This window comes from Cynocephalus volans, chromosome 17 (assembly GCF_027409185.1).
Source record: "Cynocephalus volans isolate mCynVol1 chromosome 17, mCynVol1.pri, whole genome shotgun sequence".
In the NCBI taxonomy this organism is placed as follows: Eukaryota; Metazoa; Chordata; class Mammalia; order Dermoptera; family Cynocephalidae; genus Cynocephalus; species Cynocephalus volans.
The window spans coordinates 39,258,207-39,272,809 of NC_084476.1; the positions used below are offsets into that span (position 1 = coordinate 39,258,207).

Here is a 14,603-nt window from a genome sequence, read left to right on the forward strand (position 1 = left end):
TGGGGCCCTCAACCTCCCACAGCCACATGGAGTGCCACACACCTTTCATCTCCCTTGAACCAGTTTCTCCCACATCTGCAGATGGTGCCATACGCTACCAGATGTGTGTTCCCATCTGGAATGTTTCCATCTGAGATTCTGTAGACCAGGTTTGGAGGTTCACGCCTGCTTGGGGTGACCAGCACCATCCCACAGGTTGGGCGTGCTGTGTCGCCACTTGGCACAGGGAGGGGCCCACACACCACAGAGTCCTACTCCCTCTTGTCCTTCTTGGGCAACTGAGGTCCAGAGAAGGGAAAGGAACTGCTATAGACCTCATGGCAGAGCCAGTGCAGACCATGCACACAGGATAGATCTGTGTTTCCTTTTAATCCAGTGAGTAGAGTTAACAGCTATGTCTTTAATAATTTGCAATTGTGTGTGAGAAGTAATTGGAGGAGAGCTTGATCAAACAGCCAGACAGCAGGAGAGTGTGTGAAGGGCACCCTTAAGACCTTTCTTAGAAACAAAATCATCTCATTTGCTACTCCCCAACTCCCCGTCTGAAGACTTATCTCCACTGAAGTTATTTTTCAGGCAGTGTCCTTGGCTCAGCCAGCAACAGGCCTGCCTCCCAGCAAAGGTGGAAGACACGTGATTCAAATGGTGCTCAGCATATCTTGGGCACTTGTCTGTCTTCTCTACTAGCTCCTTGGCAGGTTTTTCTGTCTTAGAAAGTTTAGGACAGTGTCTTGTATGTTGGGACCGATGGGGCAGTAGGAGTCAGAGAATCTCAAGTTCACTTACTGGCTCCACACTCACCAACTCTGGGAACTCAGACACCCTGTTCATTCTTTCTGAGCCTTAGTTTTCCCATCTGTAAAATGGGGATGTTCACAACTCTTGTCACACTGGATCTCTGTGATGATCAAGGGAAAAGATCTGGATAAGAAGATATTGTAAGCCCTGAAGGGTCATGCATATAAGTATTATTACTTGTGTGCAGGGAAAGCTTGCTGTATTAAATAAAATTTAATTTAACATAGAAACAGTACTGCATAAAGAGGTACTTAATGGCCACAGAGGACCCATTTACAAAGCCCATTCCCAATTATGCCTGTCAATGAGAAGCAGAGACGGCTTGGAAAGCAGCAGTTTTGTGGGAATTCTTAAATCTCAATTCCAGCAACAGTTCTCGCCACGAGTCACCTGGTTCCTCATTCTATATTCAGTCCCTCACGAGGACTGGACCACTGGTCCCCCCTGCCTTTCTCCCCATCCTAGGTATGACATGTTTGTGGATTGGTTGGTTCACCTGGAGCAGTGGGTCTCAAACTTGTGTGTGCATGGGAACCACCTGGAGGAGTGTTACAGATTGCTGGGTCGCACCCTCACTTCCTGATTCAGTAGGTCCAGGGGTGAGGCATGAGAGTCTGCACAAGTTCCCAGGTGATTCTCATGCTGCTGATCTGCAGACCCCACTTTGAGAACCTAGAACTTACTGACTACATACTAGGTATTAGGTGTGGGGTGGAGGTGGAGTTAGGGAGCTGTCACAGCTCGGCTCAGGTGGTATCAATGTCACCTCCTCCAGGAAGCCTCCCTGACACGACCAGACCCTTTCCCACCCCAGGTTGGGTTGGGGCCCCTCTGTGCTCCTACCACCAAATACACACTGTGAGCTAGCGGGGTACTAATGCTGTAGAGTTCACTCAATCCAGCCTCCTCTTTTCCTAAACAATTGTGAGTCATCTCTGAGCCAGCTCAATTGGCTAATTTAAAATAATCCTATTAAGGTAAGGGGGAATAGAGGAAGGACAGGAAATTACCATTTACTGTGCACCAGTTATGAACCCGATGTGGGTTAACCCTATGAAGCCCTGCCAGGTGGGTGTTATTTCATTGTCATCACACACATGACAATACTGAGGTTCAGAGAGAGTGACCGGCTTGCCCACAGTCACATAGCAGTGAACTCAGGTCAGTATAACTACAAAGCACTTGCTCTCTCTGCTGCTGCGTTAACATCTTGAGAGTGGAAAGGGTCGGTTTGAACATTGCCTTCACCTTGTACTGGTGTGACGTGGCTTGAATTGTTGGGGCAGAAACAGTTGTGCCCTCTCCATGTTGACCTCGAGACATGTCACGGTCCCCCTCAGACGCAAGCACTCTGAGGCATGTGATGCCAACGTTGTGTGTGTCGGACACTGCTCTGCACTTACTGTTCCCCCCCGAGCCTGTGACTCATCCTGTGTGCTCAGAATCAACAGGCCCGGCCTCTGCAGAGGGTTCCTCGGGGAATCTTGGGCCTGACCACCACCACCCATCCGATCCAGCTACACGCCGCCCCTCACAACTGGCTCCCCTCAGGCTGCTGTAGCGCCTCCTACCGCCTGCTTAGCTTCCCAGAATGCCTTGGGCCTGCAAGGAAATTAACAATTGTGTTTGTATCAGGAGCTTTTTGCTATGTAATGAGTAACAGTTGTAATTAATGTTTAACACATGTGAACAGCAGGTCTGCCGAGAAAAGGGGGGTTTCAATGAAAGAGCTGGGATCACTCCCTTCCTTTGGCTAATATGTTACTGAGGGACAGGTTTTTCCAGTTGGTTTTCCTATCTGACATATGAATGAATTCATTTAGTAACCTCAAAAAGGAAAATATTAACATTTAATAGCTTTGGTTCATCTGCTAATTATATTGATAGAAATGTTCCTTCAAGTGCCTTTGTCTCCTTGTGTGGGAGAAAAAAGCAAAGATTTGGTAGAATATCTTTGCTCCTCTGCTTAGCAGGTCGAAGACCTTCATGTAGATGGAGATTTTTAAGCTCCGTGAGTAGGAGACCCTGCCTGCCGTGTTCACACCTGGGTCCCCACCTAGCTCGTTGTCTGGCACAGAATGAGCACTCAGATATTTGTTGAATTATTGAGTCAATGAAGTGGAAGGAAAACCAAACCCAGGTTGCCTTTGGGGCACTAGAATACACACATAATCCTGTGGCCTGCGCACAGAGATGATTTCTCTATCATGTATGCTGTATACCTGCTTCCTCCCCAGGTGAGGCTAAGACCTGCAGGGGGAGGGCGTTTTTGAGTGTTAACTGCTGTGGTTGCCGCCTCTAGTCTGAACTCCCAGTGAGAAGCTGTATGTCCCCTGCCTGTCTGAGGAGTGCCGTGAGTCTGGTGCCACATTGGAGTGGGGAGACTGGTGTGCCGGCTGGTGGCAGGCAGCCCTGTGAGAGCCATGTTTGTGGCCAGCCCCTGGCTCGTCCCCTCCTGTCTCTCCTCGCCTTCCCTCGCTGCCCTCTGCAGCGGCCAGTGGCGGAAACACAGTGCTGGGCTGGGGCTGGGACTTTGGGCATGGATTTAAAGATTTAAGTGAATGGGAGACTCATTTCCACAATTGCTCAGCCTGCTCCATGTAGGTCGTCAGCATGTGGATGGGGGGAAAGTCACTTTCTCAGGCTCTAGGATTTCAAATAAGAGTCTGTGGCATCTGCGTTGTGTCACAGACACTGCATCAGATGTGAGTGGGCCCCAAGTATGTCTCACAGGTGGGCATGGCCCGGAGCTCAGGAAGAAACTCAGGTGCTGGGGCCAGGGGATCTGGATTTAAAGCCCCGTGCTGCCACTTGCTAGCTGGGTAATGTGGGGCAAGTTGCCTCTGTTTCCTTATCCATAAAATGGGGGCGGCCCTAGGTGCTGAGAGTTGGGGACACAGTGAGTGCTCAGTAGACACTGGCTTTTGGTGTCACTGTTGTTACTACTGCTGTTTTTGAGAACAGATTGCATTGTCAACAGGATTTGTGCTGAACTTGTGAAGAGCCTCCAGGATTCCAGAGACCTGGGTTCAAGTCCAAGTTCAAGTCTAGCTGTTGACTTTGGACAAGTTAGTCCCTTTTCCAGCCCTCTGTAAGGCTGGCTTGCGTTGGCAGCTGTGGAGGCCTCTGCGTCTGGGTTACTTAATCATTTTCACAGGATTTATCCTTAATTTCCTGTAGCCAAGCAGCAGACCTTAGGGGGGGTCTTTGTACCCAGCAGTGATGCCCACATTTCCTTTGTGGGATCAAAAATCAGAGGACAACGGCATGCCCCTTCCTGCCAGGCCTGTCTTCCCCATCCCAGACTTGGTGGACATGCTAGGACAGGGTTGCTGGAACCCAGGCAGCGTCCCGGCGCCTGCTTTGTGGGGAGCCCCTGGCCGCCTCCCCTCACAATGAGGACCTCTGTTCTTGGGCACTTCCCACGCAGGGTGGCAGCACAGTGCCCTGGGGCCTGTGTGTGTCTGCGAGGTGAACACAGAGGCTTCTTGTTGGCGATCCTGGAAATGCAAAGCAAACATCTGCTGGGCTGCCGTTCTTACAGCCTACCTGAAGGGAGAGCCTACGCTCATCAGGCACACTCTTGAACTGGAGGGAACAAGGGGCCTTGCCTCTCTGGGCCTCCATTTCTCCATCTGTAAAATGGAAATTCTAATATTTTCCTCACTACGTGTTGGTGAGGATCAGATGAAGTGATGTGTGTCTGGAAAGCTGAAACAATAGGTGCCCATCATCATGGGAATAGAGTTTTAGAGTTTTAGTTTTTCTGCAAGTGTTTGTGGGTTGTTGTGGAAGTTTATGGTGTTTTCTTAGACTTCAGGGGTCATGTAGTCTACCCCACCTCCCAAACCAATGCACAGTCTCCCCACCTCACCCCCTCCAAGGGGCCCCTTCTGTGCCCTCCACCCCCGCCCTTCACCCTCACCCCTTTTCCCCCTCACAGACACACTCGGAGTCCCACCTGGCTGTTGGCAGCGTGCAGAAACCCACGCCAAGGCCTGCGTGCAAGGGGTGCCTTGGGCGCCTTGCTCTGCCTCTGTACCCTTGTCTTTCCAGAGTAATAGGACATCCGTGAGGAAACACCAGGTCCGGAACAGTCTCTAGGCCCCTAGATGGTTTACAAATGTGGCCATATTCATTTCTGACTCATTCACAGACAGCTTCCTTGCAAACCACTTTTGCACACGGTGTCATGTTTTTAATCATTTAAGTCTCATTGCCTCTGCTTAAAGGTGACACCATCCTGTCCTGGAGGACTGGGAGGGTCGTAGACTCCACGCCTGTCAAAAAGCAGCAGGACAGGCTGAACACGGAGAACAGCGCTGGCCTTACCTGGGCCTGAGGACCCTGGGACCCTGTTGCTCCTTTCCAGTTCTCTTAAATGACCCCTATCTCAGGAGCCACCACCCACACCTTTTGTCAGGGGTGAGGATAGGAGGATGTCTAGCAGGTCGTCAACTCTTCTCTCCAGCCCAGAATCCCAAAGCAGAGGGCTCAAGGGCTGGAGGCCACACTGCCCAGCTTGGCAGCCTGCTGCTGTGAGCTTGGGTGAGGTACCTGCCCACACCAGGCCTCGTCTGTAAACGTGGACAGTAATAGCACTGACCTCACAGGTTTGCCTTGGCGATTAGAGGAGAACGTGCACGTAAGGTCCTCTGCAGTGCCTGCCCATGCACAGGAAGCACTAAAGAGTCAGCCCTTTTCAAAACTGTAATAATTTGAGGAGGCAGTCTAGCTCCTAAGTTCCCTTTCTGGATTGATGAATGGAGGTTTGATAGTCCTGCTGAGCTGGGTGGAGAGTCATTCATTCAACATATCGAGCATCTGCTGTACTTCAGGCACTGTTCTAGGTGATGTGGATTCAGCCTTGAACAAGACCATAAAATGTCCTGTCCTCTTGGAGTTTCCAACTTAGGAATTCTAGCAAGAGTTGAGGAAAAAGGTTATTTCTGATTTATCCCCTTGAGTATACGAAAGGGAATTGTTCTGAGCATGGATGTGACTGTGGGGTGGGGTCTGCTACTTACAGCGTGCCTGCCTGGACCTTGCTACATCTTCTGCTACTGGCCACCTCCACAATCCTTCATATGTAGGTGGTGTCAGCCCTGGATTGCAGGTGAGGCAGCTAAGGCTCAGAGAGGTTTAGAAACATGCCCAAAGTCACACAGTTAGTAATGGCAGAGGATGAATCAAACCCAGGTCTTCCTAGCTCCCAAGTCCTCACCCTTTCCATGATGCTGAGCTACTGCAGTTCCTGTGTTCCCTAGCCTGTTTCAACCCATGGACTACTCATTGGAGCCAGCTGCATGCCGACCTCAGGGATTGTCAGGGGAGACTGAGGCACAAGGCCCCATCTCTGTAGAGTGTCCATCTGGTTCTGAGAAGACACCTACGTACCTCACTTTTAGTATAGAGGCCAGTGCAACGACTGTGGTGCAGACAAGCTACTCAGGGGCTCAGAAGAAGAGAAAGGAATTCCACCTGGGGGTCTAGGGCAAGGAGGCAGCATTGGAGCTGAGCTTTGAAGAATAGCTGGGATTTTTGCGCACGGAGATAGTGAAGGTATATACAGCCAAAGTACAGGCCTAAAGGCAGACACTGGATGGATGTGGAACTCAGAGGGGTTTTGTAGGGGAAGATTCAACTAGAAGGTCAGGTTGGAGCCAAGTCTTTGAGGATCTTGAATGCTGGAATGAGTTTTTCCTTTGTCCCAGGGCACTGGAGAGCCACCGAGGGTTTGTAAGCCTGAGAAGCTGTGCTTTAGAGGTCCATGGGCTTTTTGGAGGTTGCTCTCTCCGGCCAACTCTAAACAGTGGACAGAAAGGAGATGGACCCTGAAGGAATACAGTTATTTCGCCTAAGCAAAGTTTTTTTTTTTAAGTACACTTCCCATGCTAGGAACTGCAGTGAGTTTAGGGGCAGACAAGAGACTGGAGAGGGCAAAGAGAAAGTCAGCCCCAGTTGCTGTGCCCACAGACCACCCAGACTGTCTGGGAAGAGTGGCACCCCTGGAGCCCCAGACAAAGTGCCAAGAGCTGAGAGCACGAAGGGGCAGAAGCTGGTTCTCTGCAGGCAGGATCGAGGAAGCTTTGTGGAGGGGCTGGTACCTGTGCCAGATGTCGGAGGCTTCTGGATATAATCAGCCTCTGGACATCATCAGTTTCTGGATGTCATCAGATGGAACAGAAAAGTGGTAATTCCAGGCCTAGAGGTGGAATACACCATAGGGAGGCCAGAGGATTGAGGCACAGCTCCTGCCAGGCCCACCTTGGGGGTTCTTGTGGAGAAGGAAGACCTGAGGGTGGGGTGAGCCCAACCCTGCAGACCCACAGTCCTGGGCTCAGACCTCGCCTGCTGCTTGACTTAAGGACCTGGAGTTTTTCCTCACCCTGCCTCAACCTCCGTTCCCTCCCCTAATGGCAGGGTTATCAGGAAGGCTACACTTAATGTCTTCTGTCGTTGGCAGCGACCAAACTTCAGGACTCATGGGTATAAAGTCTGTAATACAAGTGCAAAGGGGAACACCAGCTTCGGAGACCAGTCAGAGGAGGACCAGGAAAGCCTTCCCGAAGGTGGGAGGCACATGAGCTGGGTCTTACAGGATGAGGCCTTTCACCAAGCCAGAACTTTTGGAAAGACATTTGGGTTGAGACAAAGGTGGCTGGCTGAGCCCTGGAGGACATTAACCAGGCCACCTCTCCCACCACCACCAGGATTCTGGTCCCCATCATCAGAGCCAAAGTCAGAAAGGCCCCCAGTGCCTCGTCCTACACGCTCTGAGTCTCATTTCCCTCCTGCAGGACTCTGACTTCCATTTTTAATTGCCTATAGGTGGAATTAATTAGGTTCTGTCATTCTAACTACTCATGGGGGTAGCATATTTTTTCTCTTAAGTGCAGATATCCTTTTGAGGGATTGTGTCTTTATCTTTTGTGGAAAAATCACTAAATTAAAAGAATTGCCATGTTAAATTGCAGATTAAAGAGAAACTTAATTAGAAGGAAGGAAAGCAATTGTGCTCAAAGCTTTTGTTTTTAAATTTTTTTCTTTTACTGCCGAATTACTGCATTTGGAGTTAGTATATTTGTATTTTAGGTGAAATGATTTGCCTAATTAAGCCTGTCATTCATCACCACCTGTTCTCTCTAAACTATATGGCTATAGTTTAAATTAAGCTTGCCAGTGAATGTATAAATTAATTCCGTGGGGAGTTACAGAGTTGACTAGGATGTTATTAGGTTTTATCCAATTTATCTGGTATGAAAAATGATACTTTTTCCCAATAAAGCAAAGCAGCAGCTCATTAAGTTTCTTCATTTAGTCATTGCTTGAGCACCTATTTTGTTGCAGGAACTGTGCTAGGCATGGGGGGGGGGGGAGACATATGGTGCAGCTCCTGTCCTCAAGGGGCTCACAGGGAACCGGAAGAGGACAATGGCAATTAGGGTGCCATGGGCTGAGATCGACATGAGTCTTGGGAGGAGGTGCAGTCAGGGAAGGCTCCCTGGAAGAGGTGGCTCCTCAGCGCGTAAGTGGAATCAGGAGAAGAGGCTGGATAAGCAGCCATGTCCCAGAGAGCCTCATAGGCTGTGCTGAATTGCTCAGCTTCCTTCTGCCGACTGTGTTCCATGGTCCATGCCTCTCTTCTCACCTTCTGTGGCAGGAGGTCTGTGTGGGATTTTATATTGGCAGAAATTCCCAAATCTTGATTTTAGCCAGTGCAGCCCCAGGATGTCAGGGGTAAAAGTGACTTACAGTTCCTCTGGTCCCTCCTTCTCCTGAGCATGTGGGAGAACTAAGCCTAGAACCTCGTCTCCAGCTTCACCTCCTTCCCATGCCAGGAGGCCGGCTGAGCTGCTTCCTCTGTGCCCTGACGATGGGAAAGTTAGCAGAGGGGAGGCACTGTGGGGAAGTGCATGCCAGCCTGTGCTCCCTGACCCACCCCCACGGGCAGGCAAGTGCTGTTCGAGTCACCCCTACATCCCTCCCGTCACTGAGGGGTTCAGCCTCCCCTTCCTCTAACTGGTCACCCCACCTCTGGGGTTGCCCCCAAAACCACCCTCCATCAGCAGTCAGAGAAGTCCCTAAAACCTAATCTGAGAATGTCATTCTCTGGTTATCCCCATTTGTAGGATCAAGTCTAAGCTCTTCAGAAAGGGGCTCGGTGACCTGGCCCTCACCTGTCTATCCCATCCCAGTGGCCACTCCTGCCCCAGTGGCCACTCCTGCCCAAAGTCACCCATCGAGTGCTCTGCAAGGTAGGTGCTCAGACCAAAGCTGCTTCATCTCTTCTTCTTCTCTCCCCGCCCCCACCACCCCCCGCCAAGAACGCAGACCCCATTTGACCTGTTGTAGTGAGGGCTGGTGGCTTCAGCAGGAGGCTGCTGGGAGGCCAAGGGGGAGGTAGATGCCTGTGACATGTGTGCTTCACCCCCTACCACCAGCACCACCATGAACACCCCCCTCGTCAGCTGGATAGGAAAGGGCTTTCTCACACACCCCACCCCAGGACCTGTTCCCCCGGAGGGCCTTGGTCATTGCCATCTGTGTGTGTGGTTGGACACGGGACAGGCAGACCTGTGGCTGGAAAGGACAGCAGATGCCCCCAGCGAGTCCTCCCGCTGTCCCGCCTCCACACTGCCAGCTGGGCATCACGAGCTGTGGGCATCTCCAGGTTGGGGTTTGGCTCCATCCTGCTCTCTCACAAAGCTTAATTAAGTCGTGGGTGAATCTTTCCCTCCTGGATAATGCCAGCCCCATCCCTCCAGGGCTCAGCTGCAACCCGCAGCCTTCCCCCTCCTCTTTCTCTCACGCTCTGCCTTGAACACCTGGACAGCAGTGTTTAGGAGTGTCCCAGGTGGATGGACAAATCTTCAAAGGTACTTCAAAAAGTTTGTGGAAACATTGAATTAAAAGATAATACAGATTCTTCCACGAACTTTTTAAAGACCCCTCATACATCACAGCCCTGTTTTCCCATAACAAAAGTGTTCTAAAATTCATCTATTCCTCATTAAAAATAAAACATTGCTGGGGTAAACAGGCTGGCCACATGCTCTGCAGTCATGATAGTCTGTGGAATTTTCCATTGGCAGGAACCTCCTTTCCGGCTATTTTTTTGTAGTGGTTAATGGAGAAAGAGTGTCTTAGAGGGACAGAAATACTTGTGGTCCCTGGTGGAGGCGATTGCTCAGTGGCTGAGACAAAGAACAGGTTCATTCACATTCCTCGATCTCAGTAGACAGCACGTTGCCACAGTCAGGGATGGGGTGTCACCACCACCTTTTGGGTTGATTGCCGTGTGTCTGGGGTCAGGGTGGCTCACCACATCCATGCTTTCCAGTTAGAAGGGAGACTTGTGCCTCAGTGGGCTCAGCCAAAGACATGTGTTGGTGGACCTGCAGCTGGACTCAGCTTCAGGGACCTTGTTCTGCAGGCCTGGGCCTGGTTTACTCATCCCCCTGTGTGCTGGCCCTGGGGTGTATTCTCTCATCAGTCTTCACAGCAGCCTGGTGAGGCAGGAAATGGGAGCTCAAGAGAGGTTGAGCAACTTAGCCACAGCACACAGTCAGTCACTGGCAGGCTTAGGAGAGGAGCTCAGGTCAGTTTGGTAGCTTGTTGAAGTGCCTAGTACCATGCCTGCATTGAGCAGACATGATGCTAATGAAAGTGAATATTTATAACATAGATTGAGTGTGGACACATGCCAGCCACTCTGCTAAGATCTCTATATGCGTCACCTGATTTAATCCCTGTGAGGTAGGCGCCGTCATTATTCCTATCTTTCAGAGAAGAAGACTGAGGCCCAGAGAGATAACTTGCAAGGTGGACTAGCTGGTCTCCTGGAACCCTTCTGGCAACTCCAGTTTTAGCTCAGTATTTCCTGCTTGTTGTGGGGTATCTCCAGGGTCCTGTCCTCAAGGGGCATCCTCCCCAAACCCATGGGTGTGAATGATGCTCCCACAGGCCCGGGGCAGGGAGAAAGGCACATGGGAGGGCCCGTCCCCCTGTGCTGTGCACTGCTCAGCCTCACCTGGCTGCTAGGTCCAGGACAGGGCTGGCTGTGCCTGGGGCCCATGCCGGAGGGTATGAATGAAAAGGAGCAACATGGGGGCTGCTACATGAACCCCAAGGGGAACGCTATAGGTTTGTCTCAGGAGAAAGGGGGCAGATGGTGGCCAATTTGGCCCCAGGCGGGATGAGAGGAGGAAAGGAGCCACTTGGAGGCAGGTTTTGGGCACAGTAGGAGGACCTTGTCCGGAGGATGGAGCCCCTGTGGGCGTGCCATGCCTCCCTTGCTAAGGGTTGCTGGGAGATTCCTGTGGGAATAAGGCAAAGCTCAGTGGCTTCTGGAGACTCAACCAGCCCCTCAGACACACCATCTGGCTTTGACAGCACTTGGGTCTCCTCTCAGGAAGCCAAAATTTTGGGAGTCACGGTTTTTCATTGCCTGCAACTCTTCCTCCTGCAGAGGTAAGGTGCCAGCTGGGACAGTGGAATATTGCCCCTGTCGTGCACCACCTAGACACTCCGTGGGCCAAACTCTGGGTAACCGTGCACCTTCCTCTCTCTCTCTCCCCCCTCCCCCCCACAGCCCAGTTTAACGGCAGCGAGAAGCGGCAGTCATCCCCCTCGCCTTCACGGGACCGGCGGCGCCAGCTTCGTGCTCCCGGAGGGGGCTTCAAGCCCATCAAACATGGGAGCCCCGAATTCTGTGGGATCCTGGGAGAAAGAGTGGACCCTGCCGTCCCGCTGGAGAAGCAAATGTGAGTTCTGAGGAAGCCCAGCCAACCTCCCCTCGGTGCACCCAGTCACTGCTCTTGCCTTCATTTTCTTCATCTTCCTTGAAAAAGGCACAGACTGAGAGCACACGAAAGCTCCAGGGGGCTCTCAGCCTGACCTCACTTCCCCTTCGTGTAGATGGGCAGGCTGAGGCCCATGGAGGTCGAGGCCACCCCCGAGTCAGTGGCAGACCCAGGATCAGAAGGGGCATCTCCTGACTCCTGGCCCGTGCGTTTTCTCTCAACACTATGTCACCACCCTTACCTTCAGTGGCCAGCAGGAGGGACAACAAAATCATCTACACAGTTCACCGTTATTTTCACGTCCTAGTTTCTAATTTCATTGAGCAGCAAATGAATTCTTAAAAGGCTCAGAATAAACTAAATCCTATTTCCTAACTGTAAAACTCAGTGCAGATTAGATTATTTCAACTGCAGTGATGTTTTGCTCCATATCAGTGGTATTAGTTAGGATAGGACTTTACTCTCTTAATTTAGGTTTTCTTAGCCTCTTCCCCCAGAGATTGACCACCTCTGGTCAGTGGCCAAGTCCCTCTCTGTTATCCCCAAAATCTCATACCCCTTTCCCTCTCACTGCCCCTGGCACTGTTCTGGGCCAGGCCTTTCACTGCTCTTCCCCTTGGTTGTGATTGTCATCTCACTGCTCTGCTCTGAAACCTTCAGTGGCTCCCCATTACCTCCAGGATAAAGTCTCATCTCCCTAGCCTGCCATTCATTCTATGAATTGCACCCAAACTGCTTTTTCAGTTTCTGACCATGCCATGTACCTAGACTAGAATGTGCTTCTCAAGGAACTTGATAAGCAGGTATGGGGTCTTGTGCTGGTGCCCTCAGTTGTATCAGCCGCCTAACAATCGAACGTGCAATAGATGAGAGATCAGGGTCCAGAGGGGTGCCTTGGCCAGGACTCAAGCTCAGGGTGCACCCCAACTCATGACCTGGACCCCGCAATCTCCCCTACTTCCCTCTCTTCTTACTCTTCTCTCATCCCCACCCTTAGCACACGCCTGGCACACAGTAGGGACTTCGTAAGGCCAAGAGACGAGCCGACACCATGCACGGTTCCTCGTGAGCCTGCCTTGTGTCTGTCATGTCCTGTATCAGTCTTGACCTGGGGACTCTGGTCCTGGCATGGCCAGCAGCACATCCCCTCACAGGAAATGCTCACTCGGTGAGCAGGATGCAGGGTGTTCCGAATGATGTCATGTGCCTCCTTTTTAAGCGTGTGTTGGTGTCTTGGGAGGCTGCAGCTTCCTTTGTGATGGGAGGCGCTCCCAGCCGGTGTCAATCATTTCTCACAGCTCACAGATTGGGTGGCAGGTTTTGCTTATTTCTGATCAAACTGTGTACTTCTAAATCAACAAACAAAGTATGGTTCAGAAATGCCTGGAGCTGTTCAGCGTGTGTCTTGACCAGCAATGGCCAGGCCTGCCCTCTCCCCACCCCCGGACTGAGCCAGAGTTCCCGGGACTGGGATCCCTTCCCTTTCCCATTTCTGCCCAATGGGGCCATCAGCCAAGTCCAGAGTCATGACTGGCTTTCCTACCGCCACTGTCTTATCCTGGCCTTCTAGAAGCCTTGACTCATCCCTGAGAGGGGTGCTTAGGGAAAATCCCACTTCTCATAGAGCCTGATGACCAGGTAGGTAGAATCACCTAATCCCCCACCTGGCCTAATGATGCTTCAGAGTTGAGGAGGCACCTTCAATTCCGAACTGCTCCTCTGCCCCAGCACAGGGTAGGTGGGGACTGTGGCCCTGAAGGGGATGCTGAGGATTGGCAGGCATATGTCTGCCTGGGTACCCATACCACCTGCCTTTCCTCCTGGGATGGCAGAAAAGCTGCTCCAATGCTCAGGAACTGTCCCTCCTGCCTCCTGAAGGCAGCTCACCACTCCTCCTCCTTTCATCATTACCATCAGCGTATAAACATATCATGACCTTTGTCAAAGTAAATAAACAAAATAACCTTGACCCGACATCCCTCTCTAGCTGCTGCCCCTGTTGAGAACAGAAGCTCTGTGAGGGCAGGAATTGTCTGGTCGCCACTGCATCCCCAGTGCTCAGAACAGTGCCTGGCACATAGTAGGAGCTCAATAAATAGCCATCAGATGAAAGACAGTGTCTCCAAGGAGCTGTCAGCACATCTCCCCCTCCTCCACCTCCCCTTCTGTCACTCACCACAGCCTGCTTCCCTTCTGTCCTCCATGGCCACCAGCACAGCTGGCCCCTCCCTCTTCTGGGACTCTCTCCACTCCTGGTGTTTGTCCTGCCTCCCTGGCCATTCCTATCATCTCACCTCTGTTTAACCTGAAGGTTGGACATTCCAGGGCTCAGGGTCCAGCTCCATGCTCTCCCTGGGTAGTCTCTCTCCCCCAGGATCCTGGTGGATTCCCAGGTGTGTGGCCCCAGCCCACACCCCTCCCAGAACTCCTGACTCCCACATTCAGCTGCCTTCTTCGTATCTGTGGCTGATGAGTGGGCCTCTCAGACTTAACACGTTCAAAACTGGGGTCCTGATCTCGAAGCTTGTTCCTCCCCTGCTTTTATACCTGCATAAACAACATCACATCTATCTAGTTGTGGTCACGCCACGTGCCTGTAGTCATCTTGATTCCTTTGTTTGCTTTACACGAGCATCTACTACATTACCAAGTTCTGCCAGTTCTCCCTCCAAAGTACCACCAGAATCCGTCTGGTCCTACCATCTCCACGGCCATTTCCCATCTGAACCACTGCAGTAGCCTCCTGACTTGTCTCCCACTTCCCCTCCGGCCCCTCTTCAGGACAGCCCAGTTGATCTTCTGTAAGATCATCCAGAGGTAGGGCTGGCCAGTTATCACAGTTGGTTGGAGTGTGGTGTTATTAACACCAAGGTCAAGGGTTCAGATCTCCATACTGGCTTGCCACCAAAAATAATAATAATAATAATTCAAAGCAAGTAATATCTATTTAAAGCCCTTATTCCCCTCCTCCAGTATGCATAGGATGAAGTCCAACCTCTT

At 51.5% G+C, this 14,603-nt stretch overlaps 1 protein-coding gene across 2 annotated transcripts in view; it reads left to right on the forward strand.

The window, feature by feature from the left end:
- The window catches only part of SHB (SH2 domain containing adaptor protein B), a 132,072-nt gene that overhangs the window by 87,304 nt on the left and 30,165 nt on the right, over positions 1-14,603 (forward strand). The window contains exons 4-5 of one of the 2 annotated variants that reach the window (XM_063082212.1): positions 8,931-9,056; positions 11,393-11,564. In XM_063082212.1, coding sequence (XP_062938282.1) covers positions 8,931-9,056; positions 11,393-11,564 — 298 coding nt within the window. The remainder of the gene's footprint in view (positions 1-8,930; positions 9,057-11,392; positions 11,565-14,603) is intronic. The other variant, XM_063082211.1, reaches the window with a different exon arrangement.